Source organism: Egretta garzetta, unplaced genomic scaffold, assembly GCF_000687185.1.
Source record: "Egretta garzetta isolate BGI_Z169 unplaced genomic scaffold, ASM68718v1 scaffold26, whole genome shotgun sequence".
Lineage (NCBI taxonomy): Eukaryota > Metazoa > Chordata > Aves > Pelecaniformes > Ardeidae > Egretta > Egretta garzetta.
In genome coordinates this window covers 368,336-387,836 of record NW_009260070.1, presented here as the reverse complement: position 1 = coordinate 387,836, position 19,501 = coordinate 368,336, and the positions used below count along the sequence as shown (strand labels likewise).

At 48.8% G+C, this 19,501-nt stretch overlaps 1 protein-coding gene across 1 annotated transcript in view; it reads right to left on the bottom strand.

Annotated features, from left to right (window-relative positions):
- Positions 1–4,403: 4,403 nt before the first annotated feature.
- Positions 4,404–19,501, bottom strand: part of ADAMTS2 (ADAM metallopeptidase with thrombospondin type 1 motif 2) — a 119,948-nt gene continuing 104,850 nt past the window's right edge. Inside the window, exons 16-21 of the mRNA XM_035896701.1 lie at positions 19,255–19,414; positions 18,499–18,631; positions 16,113–16,320; positions 14,356–14,485; positions 13,269–13,358; positions 4,404–8,702 (exon numbers count right to left, since the gene is read on the bottom strand). Of these exons, the coding sequence (XP_035752594.1) occupies positions 8,239–8,702; positions 13,269–13,358; positions 14,356–14,485; positions 16,113–16,320; positions 18,499–18,631; positions 19,255–19,414 (1,185 nt within the window). The 3' untranslated portion in view covers positions 4,404–8,238. The remainder of the gene's footprint in view (positions 8,703–13,268; positions 13,359–14,355; positions 14,486–16,112; positions 16,321–18,498; positions 18,632–19,254; positions 19,415–19,501) is intronic.

Genomic DNA, 19,501 nt, shown 5'->3' with positions numbered 1-19,501 from the left:
GGTTGCACAAGGGTAGCGGGCAGCTCTCCTTTGGGCATTTTTGAAGCTGCTTGTTGTTCCGATAAACAAACCAATTAATCTTGGGGGCCCTAAATGGACACCAAGGCCAATTCCCACTTCGGGTGTTCTCAGGAAAAATACTCTTAGTGCCATCGGGGGCTCTGGGATGGCAGCAGCGCTGCTGGCCAAAGCCAGTGCCCACCTGATGGCGCACGAGCGTGGCCAAGGCCGCTTCATAAATAACTTTTGCTTTGGAATACTGAAAGGAATATTTTTCAGGGGGGTAATCTTTCCAAAGCAATGGATCTGTACAGAAAAGGCAGAGGAGTGAAAGCCCCCCCAGCCTGGTTTGGCAAACTGATACCCCAGGAGCTGGGGGAGCTGGGCAGCTGTGTCGAGCTCACTGCTGGATGCTGGTCAGACCTGGTGGCACCAGTGTGACAGCTCAGTGGTCCCACAGTGCTGCGCTCTGCGCCCGCGGTGTCACAGCTGAGCACTGGGACACAGGCATCACTGCCCCGGGCTGCGGCAGCAAAATCCCAGTTTTCCAGCTCCTGCACTGGGAGGCTGTGCCTGCTGCCAAAACCGGGTCAGAACGACACTACACTGAAGGTCCATTCCTTTCACTTTCTGATCATGAGGTCTCCAAGGGATGTTTTGGGGGCTGGTTTCAAGCTTTCCCAGCCATCAGTAGCACTGTAAATTCACTTTTTTTTTTCTTTTTTTTTCTTTTTTTCTCTTTTTCTTTAAAGCAGTTTTTATCCTGCTTGGCAGCTCTCTGCCTCTGCTCATCCCTGCCCTTTCCTCCTCCTGGAGCAGCCGCAGCACCCAGAGGCACCAGCACCACAAAGGGACGGCCGTCGGGCAGCGCCCGCGGTCCTGCCGCACGCCTGCCTGCATAAATGAGGCTTTTTGGTTAATTAGCAAATACTGTGATGGGCGCGGGGCTGGACCACGCTGCCGCCCTGCTCCCATGCTGCGAGCTGGTGTGTAAGAACATGCCGGGGAGCGGCGGGAGGGGAGCGGCGTTAATGCCAGGCTTTGCTGTAGCGTTAGCTCTTGCCAGGGCTGGGGAACGGGGTTGGTCTGGCCCTGAGCGCCTCCAAGCCTCGGTGCAGCGAGCCGCTTCTCTCCTGCATGTTTGTCATTAAAAGTTCAGGAAAGGAAAACTGTTTGACCCGCTTTGTGCCAGATTCCAGATGGTTTGTGTTCTCTAATGATATCCCCCAGTCCGTCAGCCTCCCGTGCCTGGCAGCAAGCGGCCGCTGCAGCACGCAGCAGATACCCCTGCGAAACACCAACGAGCTGGTTTGGTACTAACCGGGCAGAGCGGGGTTAGCAAAGTCGCACCCACGGCTGTTGCTGTGACTGCAGCTCACGCGGTAATGGGTGGCAGCTACGTGTACAAACACACGGATTTTCTGGACGTGACCAGGTATTCCTTGGTCTTTTGCAAGCAAGGAATCACTTGCCAGAGGACGGGGTTACTGCAGCCCGTCACCATTTAGCCCAAGGCTTGTTTGCGGGGGGGGAGGGGGCGCTCTGTGTCCGGCCGGGAACATGGTGGGGTCCTTTCAGGAAACGTTGAAAAGGCTTGGAGTGATTTAGGCACTCAGTTTCCCTGGGAGTTCAATTAAACTCGGAAAATGACCCCGGGAGCCCTCGCCAGGACGCGCCGGTGTCATGGGTTCATCAGCCCGGCTGTGGCGGGCGCTGGCTGCCCACGGCCAGCAGAGAGCTCGTTGCTGGCGTGGATTTTCTGTACTTTGGAGTCTCAGGAAGCGCAAGCCAGAGGGGCTGCTCGTTGGCGGGGTCTGAACGTGCTGCGCTGCCGATCCAGCTCTCCTCGTCCTGAGGCTAAGCGCAGGCAGGCCGAGGTTGGGCACAGCGGGCTGTGCAGAAGGGTGGGTGGCCGCTCAGCTCCTGGGGGGGCACGTTTGCTTCCCTTTGCTCTGAGGCCCTCAGCTGCACAGGGGGCCAGCTTTAATTTTTCAGGCCTTGGGATCTCTGTCCGCTAACTACGGAGAGGAGTTTTGTTTTGGAAGCTGTGCTGGTCAGTCCCACAGCCCACAAGGGACCCAAACAATTCGAGTAAAGCTGCCATCAACAACTTCTGTGGCAGGAGAGCGGCTTTAATCACAAACTACAGCAAGAACATCCCAGCCACTTGCAAACAGAAGATAGACCCCATTTTGCCGAATAAATGATTTATTACAAGCTGCTCAGCGTTTGGCTGCCAATCCAAGCGGCCGGCTCACCCAAGACAGGTTCATCAGCCCATAGCTGTTGCATTGCTTTAATAAAAGAGCTTTGCCTGATTAAAAAAAATGGCAAGAGCAGTTAATGATACCCTTCAGTGGAAAACCCTGCAGCCTCTCAGGTTTCTGCCACCAGCTGGAGCTGGGCTGTGTTTAAATGCCCTAAGAGCCAGCACTCCTAGAACGTCACTTCATTCCTGAGCTCTGTTCTGTGACTTAGGCAGCGGGGCTGATCACAGCTCTACTTCTCCACTGCTGCTGCTGCTGTCTCTGTTTCTCTCCTCCAGGCTTCATGCTTGTTCTTCAGACAGGTACAAAAGCAGCTCTGAATTTGTTCGTGCTGCAGTGGGGATTTTGCTGAGCGGCTTCACTCCACCTGGTCCTTCCTGCAGCACCACGGCGCAGCAAGCCCGGCTCACCTGATCCAGGGATTTGTCACCCCAGTGCCAACGGCCAGCGCTGTTTCGTAGCCCTGCTTCTTGCACCGTGCCACCATCGAGTGGCATCGCAACCAGACACCCTGCATCCGCAGAGGCCAAGCAGGGTGAGTGGGATTTCTGTCCTTGCTCCGCTCGGGGTAGCGTGGGTGCAAAGAGCGATTTCATCCCATGCGGCTGGTGGGAGCACTCTGCTGAGGAAGCGTCAACACCAGTGTTGGACTGGTGAGGTTTCTCCCACGTCATCCTGCTCTGCTTCTCGCTGCAAGGAGCAGAAGTGCGCTCGCACCTCGTGTGCTTCTGTGGCTCCATCGCTTGAGTCGCCCCTTGGCTTTGAAAGGTGCAAGGGAGGAGGGGGGGCGGTGGGGAGGGGTGCAGGGGGAGAGAGTGCAGGAGAGCAATGCACACACACACGCACACACCCCCCACCCCCCCTCCGGTGGCGTTTCCAGACATTCAGCCCCTGGGTGTTTCCCCTGTCTGGGGTACGGACATGAGACCCTTTCCCACAGCCACTCAAAATCTCCAAATCTTTGGGTTGGGAAAGCAAAAGCCAATTAAATACAACCATTGTCACAGCTGTAAATTAGGTATTACACAAATCATCCCATGAAATGAAACTCGGGTTTTGGCTTTTTTTTTTTTTTTTTTTTCTTTTATCAGGGCATTTAAGTAAGAAAATGTCTTTTTGGTACTGAAAAGGCTGAGGTCGCTTGTTACCTGATTAAAGCACGTTGAACCTGAATGCACTGCATGGTGCTAACTGAATAATCAAGGTAAGCAGGGATCTTTCAAATCCTCAAGCAAGAAAATTCAATTAGATGGGAGAGATTCAATTATGCTTTAAAGGGAACCTGGCTACGAGCATGCAGGCTAGGGCAGGAAAACGTATGCAAAAGATTTCATGGAAAGGAGCAATTATTTTCTCAATGTTATCAATGTGCAAAGCACGATTTGTTCATCAGTCCTGAACAGGACTTTTAAGACGCTGCTACATGGGCTAGGATGGATTTCAGCTGACCGTGAAGGCTGAGCGCATCAAGCAGGTTTAAGTGGGTTGGATTAATGTCCATGCAGGTGTCAGCCAAGGTTTTGGTCCAGTGACCTCGGGATGTTTGGCCTTGGACAACGGATGCTGTAACAAGGACGTAGCATGTTGGCAGCAAGTATCCCAGTCCCAAGTAATTAAGACAAGGTTTTAGAAATCAAATTGGTTTAGAGTCTGAAGATGCTGGTGCCTCCTCCCCAGCACCTCTGAGCGCGTTACTTCAACAAAAAAGCACAGGGAGAAGTCAAACACTTTGCAAAAGAACACAGACATTGAATTTAATAAATTATAAAATTAAAGATTCTAATTTGTATATACATTTTTAATATACATGAAATGGCTATTTATTGCAATTTCTGTTAAGGCATATGTGAGTGGAAGTTGCATATAGATACTCAGCTGAACATAGCTAATACTGTGCACTGTAGGTGAGTAAATACGACATTAAATGCGTTGCATAATAAAATAAAACATAAACCCCTTTGAGCACCGGTAAAGCACCTTTTCTGGAATTCCCAAAATATCTGAAAGCGTTCTATGGAGATGTTGTGAGACTCTAAATACTGAATGGATCTATGGATATAGAAAGTGATGCGTTCATAATAGATTACAGAATTTTGTAAAGGAATGTTGGTGAAAAAAATGGCAGTAGATTGGAGCCAAAGGAACCGGAACTGGTTTGGGATTTTTTTTTTTCCATGAGGGGCTGTCACTTGGATTTCAAGTTTGGACCAACAGAGAAATGACAATTCAGAAAGCTGTGTACTTGCATGGTTAGATCACAAAATGCATCGCTTAATGGGAGCACATTGCTTTAGCACTCGGGTCCCCGAGACGGTCTCGGCAGGAACACATTTACTTATAAATCTGCTTTAGTTTCTGGGGATTGGGTTACATTGAAATACCATTCTCTGCTCATTAGGTCTCAGAATGCAGGACCTGGGAAACAGCGAAATGGTTACAGAAGACCCGCTACGATGCTGCTCTTGCCCAATTACAGCACTGTAGAAAAGAGGAAACAGGATTCCAAGATCGACCAACCAAAGAAAGACCAACACTTCTCCCGTGTGACAAGGAAAGATCAGCTGGGACCAACCCCCCCCCATCGCCTTGGGCTACTTTTTCTCTATCTGTAGAGCTCTGCTCTGTGTTTTTTCAGTGGAAGTGAGGTAACCGGTCTTAAGAAACCACCATCATGGGGAACTGCTGAAGGAAATACCTTCTCAAAAGCTCACGCCAGCTCTCCTGGTCTGAAGAGACCCCCTCCTCCCCCTTGTACAGTAAGAGGGCAGGAAAGAGAAGGCAGCTGTAAGGAGAAGGTGGCTCTGCTCCACAAGGAGATGGACCAGTCTGTATCCATCGGTGTCTCACTGTCCTGAGCAATCTAGACTGAAGTTGCTCCTTCAAATACAATTTCAGTGTTCCCCACATAACAGCTAGAAAAATATTCAGTATTTCTGAATCAGCGAGAAAGCAAGCAAATTGAATCACCCAAAAGGTGAGACTGAGAAGGGAGCAAGCCCTTCCTAAATGCAGATGCCAGCAGGCATTGCAGCAGGTCCTAACGAATGCCAGACCTAGCGTAGCACCACACCAGCCTCCTGCGAGGCTGCTCCAAGATGCAGCAGAAGTTTCCACCTTATCTGGAAAAATGCGTTTGGTTTGTGTGATTGCGAACTGACTCACTCACCAAAATCAATTCCTGCCCCACTTGCTACTGGGACACAGCCCAGAAGTCTTTTGGCCAGAAGAGGCTATTTATTTGTACGACAGCACATGAGTTGTGGGCGCTTCCTCCTGTGGCATCTCTTCACATTGCCAGGCTGGCTAAGCCTAGTCCTGATGCTAAGGAAAGCCAGAAGCTATTAGATGGGTTATCTCAGGCTTCTGGCAGTCAGAGAAACGGGTCTCCACAAAGTCCTGGAGAGCAAGACTGGTACCACCCAGGCAGCAAACCCCTACCTCCCCACTTGCGTGACTTCAAGCCCCGACCCCTCCCTACCCTTGGGTTTGTGAGGGCCTAAGTTTATCGTATGTTTGAATGTGATTCTAGGCTATGAAAAAGCTGGGGGTTGTGTTTATTTTTATTGTCCACAGAGCTAAAAGTAAGATAATAACTTGAAGGGGAAGAGAGGAGTTTCACACTAATCCCATCCGTATAAAGGGAATGTGGAAGGCAAGGAATACTCAGTGTCTACAGGCTGGGCGCCCAGCTACAGCTTGTGTCTCCCACGGCACAGCAGCTGGAAGGATTTAGACACATCTTCCTTGCTTATAAATAGCGTGGTGGGGTTTTTTCCCTTCCCTGCTCGTCACTACATTGCTCTGTTCTGCACAGATGTGACCTGACCCCATGGTATTACGAAAACTTGTCCTGTCTGTAGGCACAAGGCTCCTGGGGCCAGCACCGGGCTCGTCCCTGCATCGTGGCAATGGCAGGCAGGCCAGGGAGCAGGGCTGGGGCAAGCGAAGGCTACCGCACGGGCAACTAAAGATAAGCAACCTTCGACTGCAGGAAAACGCGTAGTGTCTCTCAAGTTAAAGCCAGAGGTGAGACCCCTGCCCCAGCCAACCACTGCTCGGTGGTGCCAAACTGTGCAGCTTTAGCTTCAAACCCTGGACTTTTGCTAGGCCCATTATGCTTCCCGGTCTTCATGGTCTCCAGTAGAACTCTCACCCCTGTACCGTCTGGGCTGGTCCTGAACACCCACCCAAGCATATCACCCCGGTCCTCTGCAAGAAGTGATGCTTGATGCCATCACACCAGCTGAAAACATCCCTTCTCTGCTTTGGCTAGTATCTCCATAAAGTATTTCTCTTATAGCAGGTCTTGTCCTTCGATGACTTCTGGCCACAGTTCGGGCCAGAACAGTCCAAGGCTGCTGCTCCTGCAGGACTCGCTTCTTCCAAAGAGGAGACCGGGCAGCTCATTCAGCCACAGTGGCCGAGGGCAGAAGTCGGGGTTGCAGGAGCCACAGAAGAGCTTGCACATTGCTGGAAGCCCAGCACATTTCCAGTAATTATGTGACTGTGTATACAGGCTTATCACTGGTGCTGACCCAAACCGAGACCAGCTCAGGCTGGAGGATGAGATCTTACGCTCAGACTGGAAAAGCTGAACTAGGAGCCATCAGACCTACCTAGCAGTAAAAGGAGGATTTCAGGGAAGCCCTGGTCTCTGCAGGATGTTTTCCAGCAAAGAGGAAACAAATGGAAGAGTCCAAGCCAGGAGACAGGAGACAAACTGCTCAGATGCTACCCACAGCAGGAACCAGTGCACGCTCCCCGCCTCCGAGGGGCTAGAGCCAAGCTGAATTCATCTGACCTCCAGCCAGGAATTCAAAATGACCTACGAGAACCACGATGACCCTGAGGGGAAAGGAAGTACTCAAAGGGTTGTCAGGTTACACATCTAAAGCAGACCTGGTTCTGCGAGCACGTGTGTGTGGGTGCATGTGTGTAGGTAAGGGCACAGCAGTTGTTCACTTCTGCACCATTAAAGCTGTCCTAAGGAAAGGAAGAGAATACAAAATTGTTTCCTCCAAAATAACCTCATCCTATGGGAAAAACACCCCAATGTTTTCTTAAAAAAAGCACCAAAGAAAAGGCAACAAGAACCCAGTCATCTTTGAGTTAACCAGTATGGGGGTAGAGAGAAAAATCAGACCAATAAAAAAAAAAAAAAAGCACCAAGCAATAAAGATCACTGGGGCTGTTGCATTACAGGAACTTAAAGACTACCAACCATATGGATAATTGTAAACAGGAAGACCAGGACCCTGTCAGTCCAAGTTGGCTGGATCTACCCTACTAAATGTCTTGCGAGTGTTCAAAAGTTTCGGAGAATCCTTTGAAATTGTTTATGGAAATATGTAAACTGCTGTTTGCCAGTTTTTAATTTACACAGAATTTTCTATGTATTGTCTTACGCGGTCCCCATCAGGAAGCCGTGCGAGCACAGGCCTCGCTCAGCGTCAGCCGAGCTGCCCGGCACGTCCTTCCCTGCCTTCCCGAAGCGGGGCTGAGCTGGTGCCCGGCTTTACGTGATGCACAGCAGCATCGCAGGCTCGCTGGCCTCCTGATCGTCAGTGTTAAAGGGATTTACTGTGTCCTGGGACTGCTCTCCTCCACCCGAAGTGTAACTCCCATTGCTCTTCCCAAGCAGTTTTACACAGGCATAGGAGACTTAAAAGAGCCCATAAACAAGAAACCTGCTAGCCCGGCCTAGGTGTGACGGCTTGTTTGATTCGGTGGAACGCTCTCACGATATTGCACTAATACGCGACCGCACCCTGCAAACCCAGCCCTCCACGTGTTCAGAGTAGCACTGGTGAACCAATCTCTCATTTCCATTTGTAGTAGGCTTTAGAATTTGGCATCTCTGCCATAGCACCACTTTGATTTCCCCCGTTTTTAGTCTCTACGACACAGGCAATACTACGACGTCGGTAACATCTCTATAAGAGAAAAATGTTGTTTGTGCCTAATTTCCATTTTAGTTTATTTTCCTAAGAGTCTCTTTTTTCCTTTTCTCAGCAATCAGCTCCTGAATTCTTTGATTCCTTGTCCTTTCATAAGGTATTCTCCTCCGTGGAATGATGTTGTGCTGCGACACTTCATTATCCAGCCGATGGATTTTATAGGGAACATCCACTGCATTGATTTCTGGGTGCTCCTCAGTCGCGTTGGCAGGAGGTGCACGTGTTTTGGAAGCGGGAGGCGGGCTGGTGGCAGATGGCGTGGTGGACACTCCCATGGGAGGGCTGGGGGTTGTCAGGAGCTCCTCCTCAATGACATTATTCCTGTTTCCATTAGAGCCAGTTACGCCGTCGTCCTCTGTTGCGTTGCTGTACGCGTTACAGGACTTGCAGCACAGCCTGTTGTACCCGGGAATCGAGCAGTAACGAGAGAGAACCTCCATGCGACAGAACATGGACTTGTCTCCTTGGCAGTGATCTTCTGAAAGAGAGAAAGGGCGCAGATTAAATAAAGAGCATCTTCACGTTAATCAGAAAGAGAAACACAGCTGAAGCTTTGGCAGCGGGCAGAGGGTTTGGTATTTAAAGGGGGATGGGAAACGGGCAAATGAGCCTTCTATAAGCAGAACCAGGGCTAACATTAAACCTAAACCTCAACTCCCTTCAAGGGATGCAAAAGCTGATCCGAACTGTTTGAACCAGACCCATCCGTGCTATAGACCCTCACACTCTCATTTTCGCCTTCGCATTCTGGAAGTGCCACCCCGAAGCCTGTGCAGCCCCGATGAATTGCGTCCCTGCCTTGGCTTAGAGTTCAAAATGCAGCAGTAGGGCTGTGTCGCTGCTAAAGCTACAGTAACTCCCCCGAAAGTTATCCAGGCTTACATTGAGAAATCCCTTCTTCCCCACTTGGCTCCTGGTGTTTCTCTGCGATCTAACGGTGACTGACCATGGCTGGGGTAATTTATATTTATATGGACAGTCTCAAGAAGGTCCAGTCTAATTTCGATTGGTGCCGTGTAACTCTCGGAATTAATCCACCTCCCATCGGAGTGACATTTTTCACAGAATCACAGAATCGTAAGGGTTGGAAGGGACCTCAGGAGATCATCTAGTCCAACCCCCCTGCTAAAGCAGGCTCACCTAGAGCATGCTACACAGGACTTCATCCAGGCGGGCTTTGAATATCTCCAGAGAAGGAGACTCCACAACCTCCCTGGGCAGCCTGTTCCAGTGCTCTGCCACCCTCAGAGTGAAGAAGTTCTTCCTCATATTTTTGCCAGATACCTCTGTTCTGAAAAGAGCAGCAGTGCCCGAGCATGTCCCCTGCTCCAGAGAAAAGCAGTGCATTTAGCATAAGGCTTTTCTCCTCCTCCTAGAAGGGAGCTGGTATTTTCAGAACAACAAACTCCAGTGCCATGAAGCCAAGCCAGTCCATTAATGACTGGGAGACTCAGTAATAAGTCCCAGTTTTTGTGCCACTGACTGGAAAACTGTACTAAAAGAGAAAGAGCAATAATCAGTAGGTTTTAAGCTGCTGACAGCTGTTACAACAATCTGCGCTGTAACAGAGGTGTTATGGCAGACCCTGATCCTGCCGAAATACAGGTGGCAAGGTGTAGGCTCAGGCGTTAAGGGTGAGCTGGTGAACCGGTACCACTGTCTGAGAAAGAGAACCAGGCGCCTACTCGGAGGATACTCAAGCCCTTGTGACTTCTGCTCGGAGGCGGTAGGCGACCATGTGAGCTGGTGGCAGATGCGTGGTGAGGGGCTGACAGGCTCCGTGGAGAGAAAGCTCCCCGTCCTGCGTCCGACATACACGCTCCACGGCTCCGGCGCCTCCAGGCTGAGGCGATGGAGCCAGGAGCCGTCGGGAACTGCAGTGCAAGAAAAATCCCAACACACAGCCCGTGCTGAAAGGAAGAGGAGTCAGAGGGCCTGTGGGAGAGGAGAGGGCTGGGGGGAAGGCAGCCTTGACCAACGCTCGGCGCGATCGCTAACCAAGTATTTTCTCTGTGACCAGAGTGCTGAGACAGGGATGAGCTCTCCTCTGCCTCCCTCCCTGCTCTTACTACCTCTCCACCCACTCTCACAGCAAAGGATGCGTTACTCCAATTCCTCGCCCTGTTCAGCGCTCACCGATGGCAGACCGCGCGCTCAGCCAGCGTGCCGATGGAGCTCGTGCTTCGCCATCCTGCTCGGAACACTTACCCTGTCAGCAACCTTACAGCACGGCAGGGACCAGAGCAGATGCAGAGATACCAAGTGAACTCAGAAAGTGCCGGTGCCGCCTCTTCACTCACCCTCAGTTAACAGAACAGGGCACTGGAGGTGTTTAATTGGCAAACATATCAGTCTAAAATAAACCCATAACTGTTGCTGCTGCTCCAAAACGCTAGTGCTGGCCGAGGGAGGTGGAAACACCCTCCTTGTGTTGTATTTATGCCCCAATTGTTGCATTTGTTGCAGAAAAGCAAAATTCTGGTTCCCGTTTTCAAACGTGTCAATTCATGTTCCTATTCTTCAAATGCTAAACTGACAGGCTGCTGGAAATAAAGAACAACTCCTCCCTTAGGAGCCCAAGAACAGCACCCTGGCTTTGGGGACATCTTCAAACCAGCCTTTAAGAGCTGGAACTGTTCATATCTGTACGCACAACTCCACGCAAAGGACTGCATGTGCCTGTTCAGCTCCGTATGCTTCCTTACCTAGCACGCAGCGTCCCCTCTGCGCATCCTGCCTGGTGCTGCAGGACCTTAGTGCAAGCGTCTCCAAACGGCTCCCACAAAAAAAACCCCACCAGCCACAACGTTTAAATGTGGTTTCAGCAAGGCAGATCTGTTCTTGGCCTTGTAAGAATGGCTAAAAGCACCTTTAGAAAAATGCCTTTTTTTTTTCCTATCAAAAATGCATAATGTCGAGCTTAAAAATACATGAAAATAAAACTGCATTATGTAATATGTTTAGTGACAGCTGATAAATTATATAAATAAACTCTGTAACTTGTGAATGTCAGAATGAAATTTTTATCCTCTATCCAAACCAAAATATCCAGATTTGCTGAACTTTTATTTATTTTTACTTGCAGTATGCATGACAGACTGGAAGTAGATCTTCAAAACATCAGTAAGAAAAAAATCAATCAGTTTCACAGTCACTTTGGTACACATCAGTCTCATAAAAAAATATTGAAAAGCAAACTGAATTGGCACATCTTTAATATTATGTTAAATACATACAAAACACTAATAAAATATCCCTGATAAACCAAAGTGCATATAGACATAGTGCACAATGCCCAGATACCTTATTGCACCATTCTCTATAGCCACCCATCTCTTGAAACACCACTAAACATCGTCTATTTAAAGGTAACAGTCATGAATATATTGATACAGTTAAACACCGATTATTTTACATAACAGTATTCAGTGCCAGATACGTGTCTTTGCTTTTTCACCTTGTCATGTAAATTGTTAACATGTTCCAGGAAATTATCGTATTAACAGCGAAATTTAAGTATGTGATCACATGATAATGACAAGTTTGAAGTGCTACACCGTGGACGACCCAAAGGTTAAAAACCGCCACGTGTCCAAGGGTATGAGCAGCACAAAAAGGTAGCAACTTGCTCCAAGGCTGCGGCTTTAGGGTTGGTACACCTCTACTGTCGGTACTACTGCCACAAACAGGTCTATGACTTGGGAATTCCAAATCTTCAACACAAACACGGAAGGTGAAGCAAGAATTCCAGTTAAATTTCAGTAAGTCAGGTCACAACCCTGTCTTGATGAAGATATGGATATGCACTGTGCAAATTAACCTCGGACTGGATTTACTGCCTTCTAATAGTCATCATTCAAGTAAAAACACTTCATATGAAGGTTAACTCAAGGTACCAGTGTACTGTTCATATTTAAAGCTGGATCTGGTAAATTAATGCCATTCACATTTCAACATTAAGGCATTTTTCTAAAATTCTTCTTCTAAGCAAAAAAAGCAATAAAAATTGAGGTAATTCTGTAGTAGTTCACACTGTTATGTTTGCCAGTTGACACATCTATAGAGCACGCACACGCACGCACACATACGACCGCACCAGTCAAGTCAGACATGCACATGGTGAAAAAAGACCAAAGATGTAATGAGTATAAACAGCTCCACGCTCAGCAGCTGGAGACGTCGCAGTCAATGAAAACCCTGTATTGCCTCCATCAGGTTAAGGAAAACACCTCCACACAACCCCAGCACGGACCACGCCTATCCCCCTTCCGTTTTGTTTCTAAAGCGAAAGTATGCAAAACTGGCAAAAATTGCGCAACAGGAAAAACGAACGCAGCTTTTCTCAAGGAAAAATATTTCAAACCACCACCAGGAGTTTGGCGAGAGCGGGCGGCGTCATAGCAGCACGGAAGGTACTGACCGACACTGAGCTTCTGCTCCCCAGCGAGCCCTCCACGGGTTGCAAACATAAACGTGAGGGTCAGGAATTGTCATTGTCATGAGCAGCAAGGGTGAGCAAAGCAACGGCGCCGCAAAGGAGAATGGAATGAAAAAATTCTTTCACTCACCAGACCTCTCTGCCAGTGAACTGGAACTAGTGGGTTATGAGACTTAGGGGTTTAGGTACAGGAGAACTTTAGCACTACAAGGTGTCATTATTGTGATGTGATCACATTCACAATAAGTTCTCAGTTTTGCTACCAGACTGAACGTCACAAACCAGTAAGAGCCTTTTTTCACCATCACCAAGCAACAAGCAAACCGACCCCAGCTCCCTTTCAGAGGACTGCAACACACTGTGGAGATCCAACTTCACACATCCAACACTTTTCAAGACCTCCACTACCAGTGCTACGCAAGCTCCAGAGAAGACAGACACCGAGCACCAAGTGCCTGGTGTGAAAAAAGATTCAGCCCAAGATTTAAACTTGGCAAAGTCAAGGGAACTTTCCGCATAGAGAGAAGAAGAGAGCAAAAGGCAAAGTCCACATTCGCTGTGGCATGCATTTAAGGGCAAAGGCAGAGTTATAAATGGGTCTTTTACTTGAAGATATTTTCTGGATGGGGTAGTCTGGATCAGGTCTTGACAGCCATTGTATCATGTAGGTTTTCTTTGAAGGATCAGAAACGTTTCCTTGAATAGAAGGAAAAAGAGATGTAACACAACATACGTTAGCATTGACCTGTGCCAATACGTTAGCAGTTGACCTGTCAGAAGTGGATGAGCTGAGAGAGCGAGCGGGCCCCAGTGGTGAGGGAGCCTGGGAGGAATTAGGGCCAGGCTGTGTAGTTTCGGGCAGATGTGGTGTTTTGCCAGTTTGCTACAACTTGTGCCCAGCACTCGACAGCCAACCCTGCAGACAGCCTGAAGGCTGGTTCTGCAGCATCACTTCTCACAGCAGCGCTGTGTCCTACGACCCATCCAGTCTAGTTCAGTTATACTGCCCCTTTAAAATCTTGGCATTGGAGACCATAATGGACAGCTTGTTTCTAATTAATTAGGAATCAAAAGCTACCCTGAGAAATACATTAAGAATAAAAGAAAAATAGAAATTGTTTAATAAAAGGAGTATGATAAAATGATCTCACAAGTATCATTTGCAAACAGCTGAAAAGCTAACAAGGATAAAGGCATTAGTGTCCTGCCTTAAGCAGAAATGAATTTGTTATAGCTTTAAAAAGTTGTGTGAGATAATCCCTGAAGATAACTTGTGCTTGACAGAAGGGAAAAGAAGCCTGGGACTGCTGCTGGAGGTGGCTAAAACAAAGAGGCATCTTCATACACAGCACCCTTGATGAGCCACAACCTGGCAGCCTCTTGCCAAGCCCAGCACGTCTCAGCGCTGCTCACCCCGGGGAGCTGCGTCTGCTGGCCAGACCCAGCCACCACCACTGTGCTAGGTCTGCCCCAGCCGCTCGCGCTGTCAGAGGGGACCCACCACAGGCCCAAGGAGCCCATCGGCCACACAACAGCTCTACGTTTGGAAACCTTGCTCAAAACCGGGGCTATGGAGAACTGCCCCCCCAGGCAGACGCGCACCAGTATAAATGTGAGGAAGGCATTTCATGTAAATACAGTCAGTGTTATTCTTTTCAGCAAGCAATATACACTAGAGAAGACAAGCACTTACTTGGACACGGAGGTAGTCTGCAAATCCTTACGGTCTCTGGTTTATTTTCTTTACAAAGGCCAATGGCATTGTCCCTGGTCCGGCACAGAACCGGCCGATCCTGCGTGCCGTTGCCACAGCTGACAGAGCACTGAAAGGAGAGGCACCAGTTAGACCCCCCAGCCACCCTTTAGAAACAGTGGATTAGAAATTAGTTTTTAAATTTTAAACTGCTGCCCTTGATTTGAGTCAGTGTGCTACATTATCTGAACCGCCGCAGTACCTACAGTAGCTAAGCAGGAGGGAGATTATTGCGGCACACCAGTGAGAACCACTGCTCACTGCGGCACACCAGTGAGAACCACTGCTCACTGCGGCACACCAGTGAGAACCACTGCTCACTGCGGCACACCAGTGAGAACCACTGCTCACTGCGGCACACCAGTGAGAACCACTGCTCACTGCGGCACACCAGTGAGAACCACTGCTCACTGCGGCACACCAGTGAGAACCACTGCTCACTGCGGCACACCAGTGAGAACCACTGCTCACTGCGGCACACCAGTGAGAACCACTGCTCACTGCGGCACACCAGTGAGAACCACTGCTCACTGCGGCACACCAGTGAGAACCACTGCTCACTGCGGCACACCAGTGAGAACCACTGCTCACTGCGGCACACCAGTGAGAACCACTGCTCACTGCGGCACACCAGTGAGAACCACTGCTCACTGCGGCACACCAGTGAGAACCACTGCTCACTGCGGCACACCAGTGAGAACCACTGCTCACTGCGGCACACCAGTGGCCGTGAAATGCTCCGAGGAAGAGCTTATGGTCTGAGCAATAAGGAAACAACTGTAAACATCCCTCAGTGTGCACCAGGGATGGCATTGCTCGTGATACCTGTTCAACCCAGAGAGGACAAAAGTTGTTTGTGCTTATTTGCATGGCCCAGTTTCAAAATAAAATGTTGTATCTCCAAATCCAGCCATGTTTTTAAAACAATTTAATGGAGAAATGCTGAGATGGACTGTAAGGATCCTGTATACCATAAGAACAATTTAACGTTGCAATATTCCACTCACATTTCTTGTCCTTTGGTGACTACAAAGGTTTGTGAATACGCATAGATGGAGCTTCACACAGTCTGTGCGCAGCCACATGGCATTTGTTGCTCACACAGTGACTGAGCCAAAGAGCCAGGGATGGCAATGGCAAACAAAAAAGGTTCATGAATTGTCCTTTGGGTTATGGACAGGACCTTAGGAGGCTAAGCAGCTGAATCTGCTAAAGGCATTTACACCGAAGATGCTCGCGCCGTTGAATCTCCATACATGTTGGTGCCTAACTTCTGTAGGTGCCCTTCATCACAGGGTCTGAAGACTTTAAAGTCTTCTTTACTTGCAAGAAAATAAAAAAGTGGCAAAAGAATTAACTGCCCTTCTCTCAGCTTATGTCAACAGATAACTGACGGTGAGCAGCATGGCGAGCAGGTAGAAGCCAGTTTTCCTGGTGCTGACATCTTGCACAGGCGGCTCACGGGGTCTGGCTCACCCAGCACCAGGGCAGGATGGCTCTACTGGCTGCTCCCTGCCACCATCTCTCCATCTAACCCGCTCTCTGTGGCGTCAGTAGCGGTGGAAGCAACGCACCCTCTGTGTGGGTACCAGCTTGCGGTGTCAATGCATCTGAATAGAAGGCACAGAACAGATGCCAAGATTTCTCCCCTGCCTTGTAAGAAATCGGCTGCTTTAGGTCTGCAGAAAGAGACTGACCTGTGACCAGGGTCCTGTTCTCCACTGCGCTGGGCAAAGCTCCCGGTTGCAAGGCCTCCTGCCTTCTGGACGGTTGTTGTTGCAGTACTTGGTATGAACAGACCGATTTGTATTATCGTGCAGGGGTTGGATGCATCGGACAGATCGTACTTGGTATCCTGTTTTCCCACAACTTTTGCTGCAAGGCTCCCATTCTCCTGTAACCCATCTGTGTCAGTGAAAAGAGAGCAAGCTGAGCAAAGTTCTCTCTCTCCTAAATCAGGTTTAACAGATATCTTTAAGACGATATGAAAAACCATAAGCCATTATGGCGAGCGTTATTTGACCGTGTCCCTGAAAAATCAGTAGTGAGACCCAGATCTTTAAAATGACTCTTTCTCATTATCTCTGAGATAAGCATTATTCTTACTTCGCTTCATTTGCTTTGGTTTTAAACTGACCCTCCCAAAACTGCACATAGAAATATGGTAGTTTTTATGTCAACAGCAGCCACCCACGTGCGCTGCTGAGCTTCCCCGGTGTCGGCACACGAGCTGGGCCTCGCCGCGTGATGCAACACGTGCCAGCTGTCCCCACAGCTGGTTCCCGCAGGAGTGAGTCCAAAACATCAGGGCTAGAAGTGCAGCTCCAGCCTAGCCCGTATCTGGACCATACCCCAGCCACGCCAGGCACCACCCTGGCAAACCCAGCTACGCCGTCAGTGCTGTGCGTGCCGAGCTGGGGCAAACTGGGGTCCTCAGCATCATAACTGTTTGGTTTGGGGGAAGGCAACACTCCACTGAAAATCAGAAGGTCTGAGTTCATTATGTGTTTGGCCACCGGAAAATGGAACCTGTGCTTTGTAACGTGGTGTAGTTGAAAACTTCGCTGGTCATCCAAACTGGCTCAAGAATTAGAGCTACAAATCTTAAGGAACCTAAGTTCCTTAAGGATCAGGGGAAATTTATGGAGACTACTGAAAGCTTGGTTATAATCAAGTAAGTGAAGATATATGTCAGTCTATAAATATTTACAGAATGCAGAGATCTGCAAGAGGAAATATTGTTCAGTATTCATGGGATAAGCAACCAAAACCCAGACATAGTCTGAAGAGACAACCCAAGTTTGAGGCAACTGTGCTAAAGTATTCATAAAATCCTGGGTCTAGAAATAGTCAAGAAATAGCACGGGCACAAGGCAACACACTAAGCCTGGAGGTAAAGCAAAAAGTAAAATGGCAATTGCACCAGCTCCCTCTCGGTAGCCTACTGAAGCCACACGGTGGGGTAGGAAGGCGAGCGCTGGGAGTGCAAAGCCATGAATCCTGCAGTGATTTCTGAGACACAGATGATTGTTTCCCAGCAGAGAAGCAGCAGCATTTTAGTGTAGCAGGCGCCAGAGAGCTTCATGAAACCTCTTAAATCATTGCCGCTCCTATGTGCAAGCTGCTCCGGTGCCATTCTATGGAAACAGAGGTGACTGAAACATTCAGGAATCCAACTACAATTTCGGATCCTACTGAGCCTTTGTGGTACCTGGGTCCAATTATATTTGCAGCTGAAAGAAGAGTACAGCCCTTTGCAGAGAGCCTGAGATATGATTAGGTCTTTACTTCAGTTTTCCAATAAACGAAGTTAAACCCTGACCCTTGCTGAGTTCATGGGGCACAGTTTCTGCAATTCTCTCTCTTTCAAATCTTTTTTAAAGGAAGTTAGGAAATACTGTGTGGTACGTTCTACGTATTTGCTGTGCTCCCTGGAATCTGCACTTGGTCCCCAGAGGTAACAGCTGGGATCGACAGAGGAATATAGGAATCCTACGTGTGGCAGGAGCAACCTGCTGCCAGCCCAAAAAAGCAGCTGTAACACATGAATTACAATGTTTATAACACTTGACTACGTATAGCAAAGATGAAGGTACACCAGGCATACCATGCTGTACGAGGGCAGCCACAGAAAACTAACAGGCCAAATATTTTTCCCTGGGTTTAGATGTTCAAAAATATGCTGTGAACTTTAGGAAAAATTGGATTCGAGAGGCTGTATGACACTGGTTTTCTTACTCTGCGAATTTGTTCTTACACGGTTAATTCACACTACGTAAAATCAACTGCTATAAATTGAATTTATGTCTATTTTTTCATTGCTTCAAGATGGCCTGAACACAAATGTCTGCATCGAGACAGCACTTCTTGTCTAATCCAACTTATTTCAGCAGTAATAGGAACCAGCAGTCCCAGAAATAGTATTACTACAAGCAGAACGTAGCACCCCATCCTCACAGCCCTGGGCCTCTGTAGCGGTGCACGGAGGCGAAGCTTAAGCCACCGTCTCTCAGCCGAGCCGCGCTGGCACGTGCCGTGCCTGCCACAGCTGCGCCGAGCAGCGCCGTGGGCAGGGATGCTTACATGGGCTGGGAGCACTCCTGGAGGTTGCACACCCTGCGAATGGGCTTAGGCTTTTGGATCAACTCGCAGTAGCTCCGATGAACCATCTTGTGGTCTGTCTTCCTCCGGCAGCCGTATTTTGTGAACTGGTAGCCTGAAGAAAGACACAGCTCTTATTCTCAGCACGGGCAGAGCCTACACAGTACTCGGGCTTCAGACAAACCGCACGCACGCTGCCGAAGGCTGCAGCTGGAACTACGGGTGAACACACTACAAAAGGAACTGTAAATTGCACCGAACGAACACTTACTCGCGTAGATTTGGCACCAGAATGGCTCATCTGCAAAGCGGCACAGCCACGCTCAGGGGCTGCCACCTGCCCCCAGCCCGGGGAACAGCACCAGTGTCACAGCTGGCCCCAGGCAGGGGTCTTCACATGGCAAGGTCCGCATCACAGCACGCACATTTACTGAGAGCTGCCCCATGGCACCCTCCCGGCTTGGAAAGCCTCATCCAGATCTTGCACATTCGTACAATTTTTCCGTTTCATAAACGTAAATCAGAAATGAGTCCCCCCAGATCGTGCCCCCCCCCCCAACCATTTAAGTCAGATTTTTAACTCCATTTGCTACCTATTGATCTATTTCTTTAACTTAAATAAACCCCTCCCATAATCATGGTCTCCCTAATGTCTTGTGGCAATGAATTCCACACATGGTGTTTGCTCTTTCAGTTTTCTCTTAATCAACTTAAAATACTTTGGGGGTTTGTTTTTACCTCCTCCACAAGGTTTTGAACATTGGGACCACTTCTTCAAAGCCCATTCATATGACACAGAGTCCTCTTCCAAAACATTATTGTTATCTACATTCAAGGAATCTTCATGAATCATGTACTTGTAAGTCAAAGATATCTTGGCACTACCATGCGGAATCACCTAGTAAGCAAAACAGATGGAGGGAAAAAAGATTAGAAAGACTGATATCAGAAGCTCTGTGAGATGACGTGAAACAGCAATCATCAC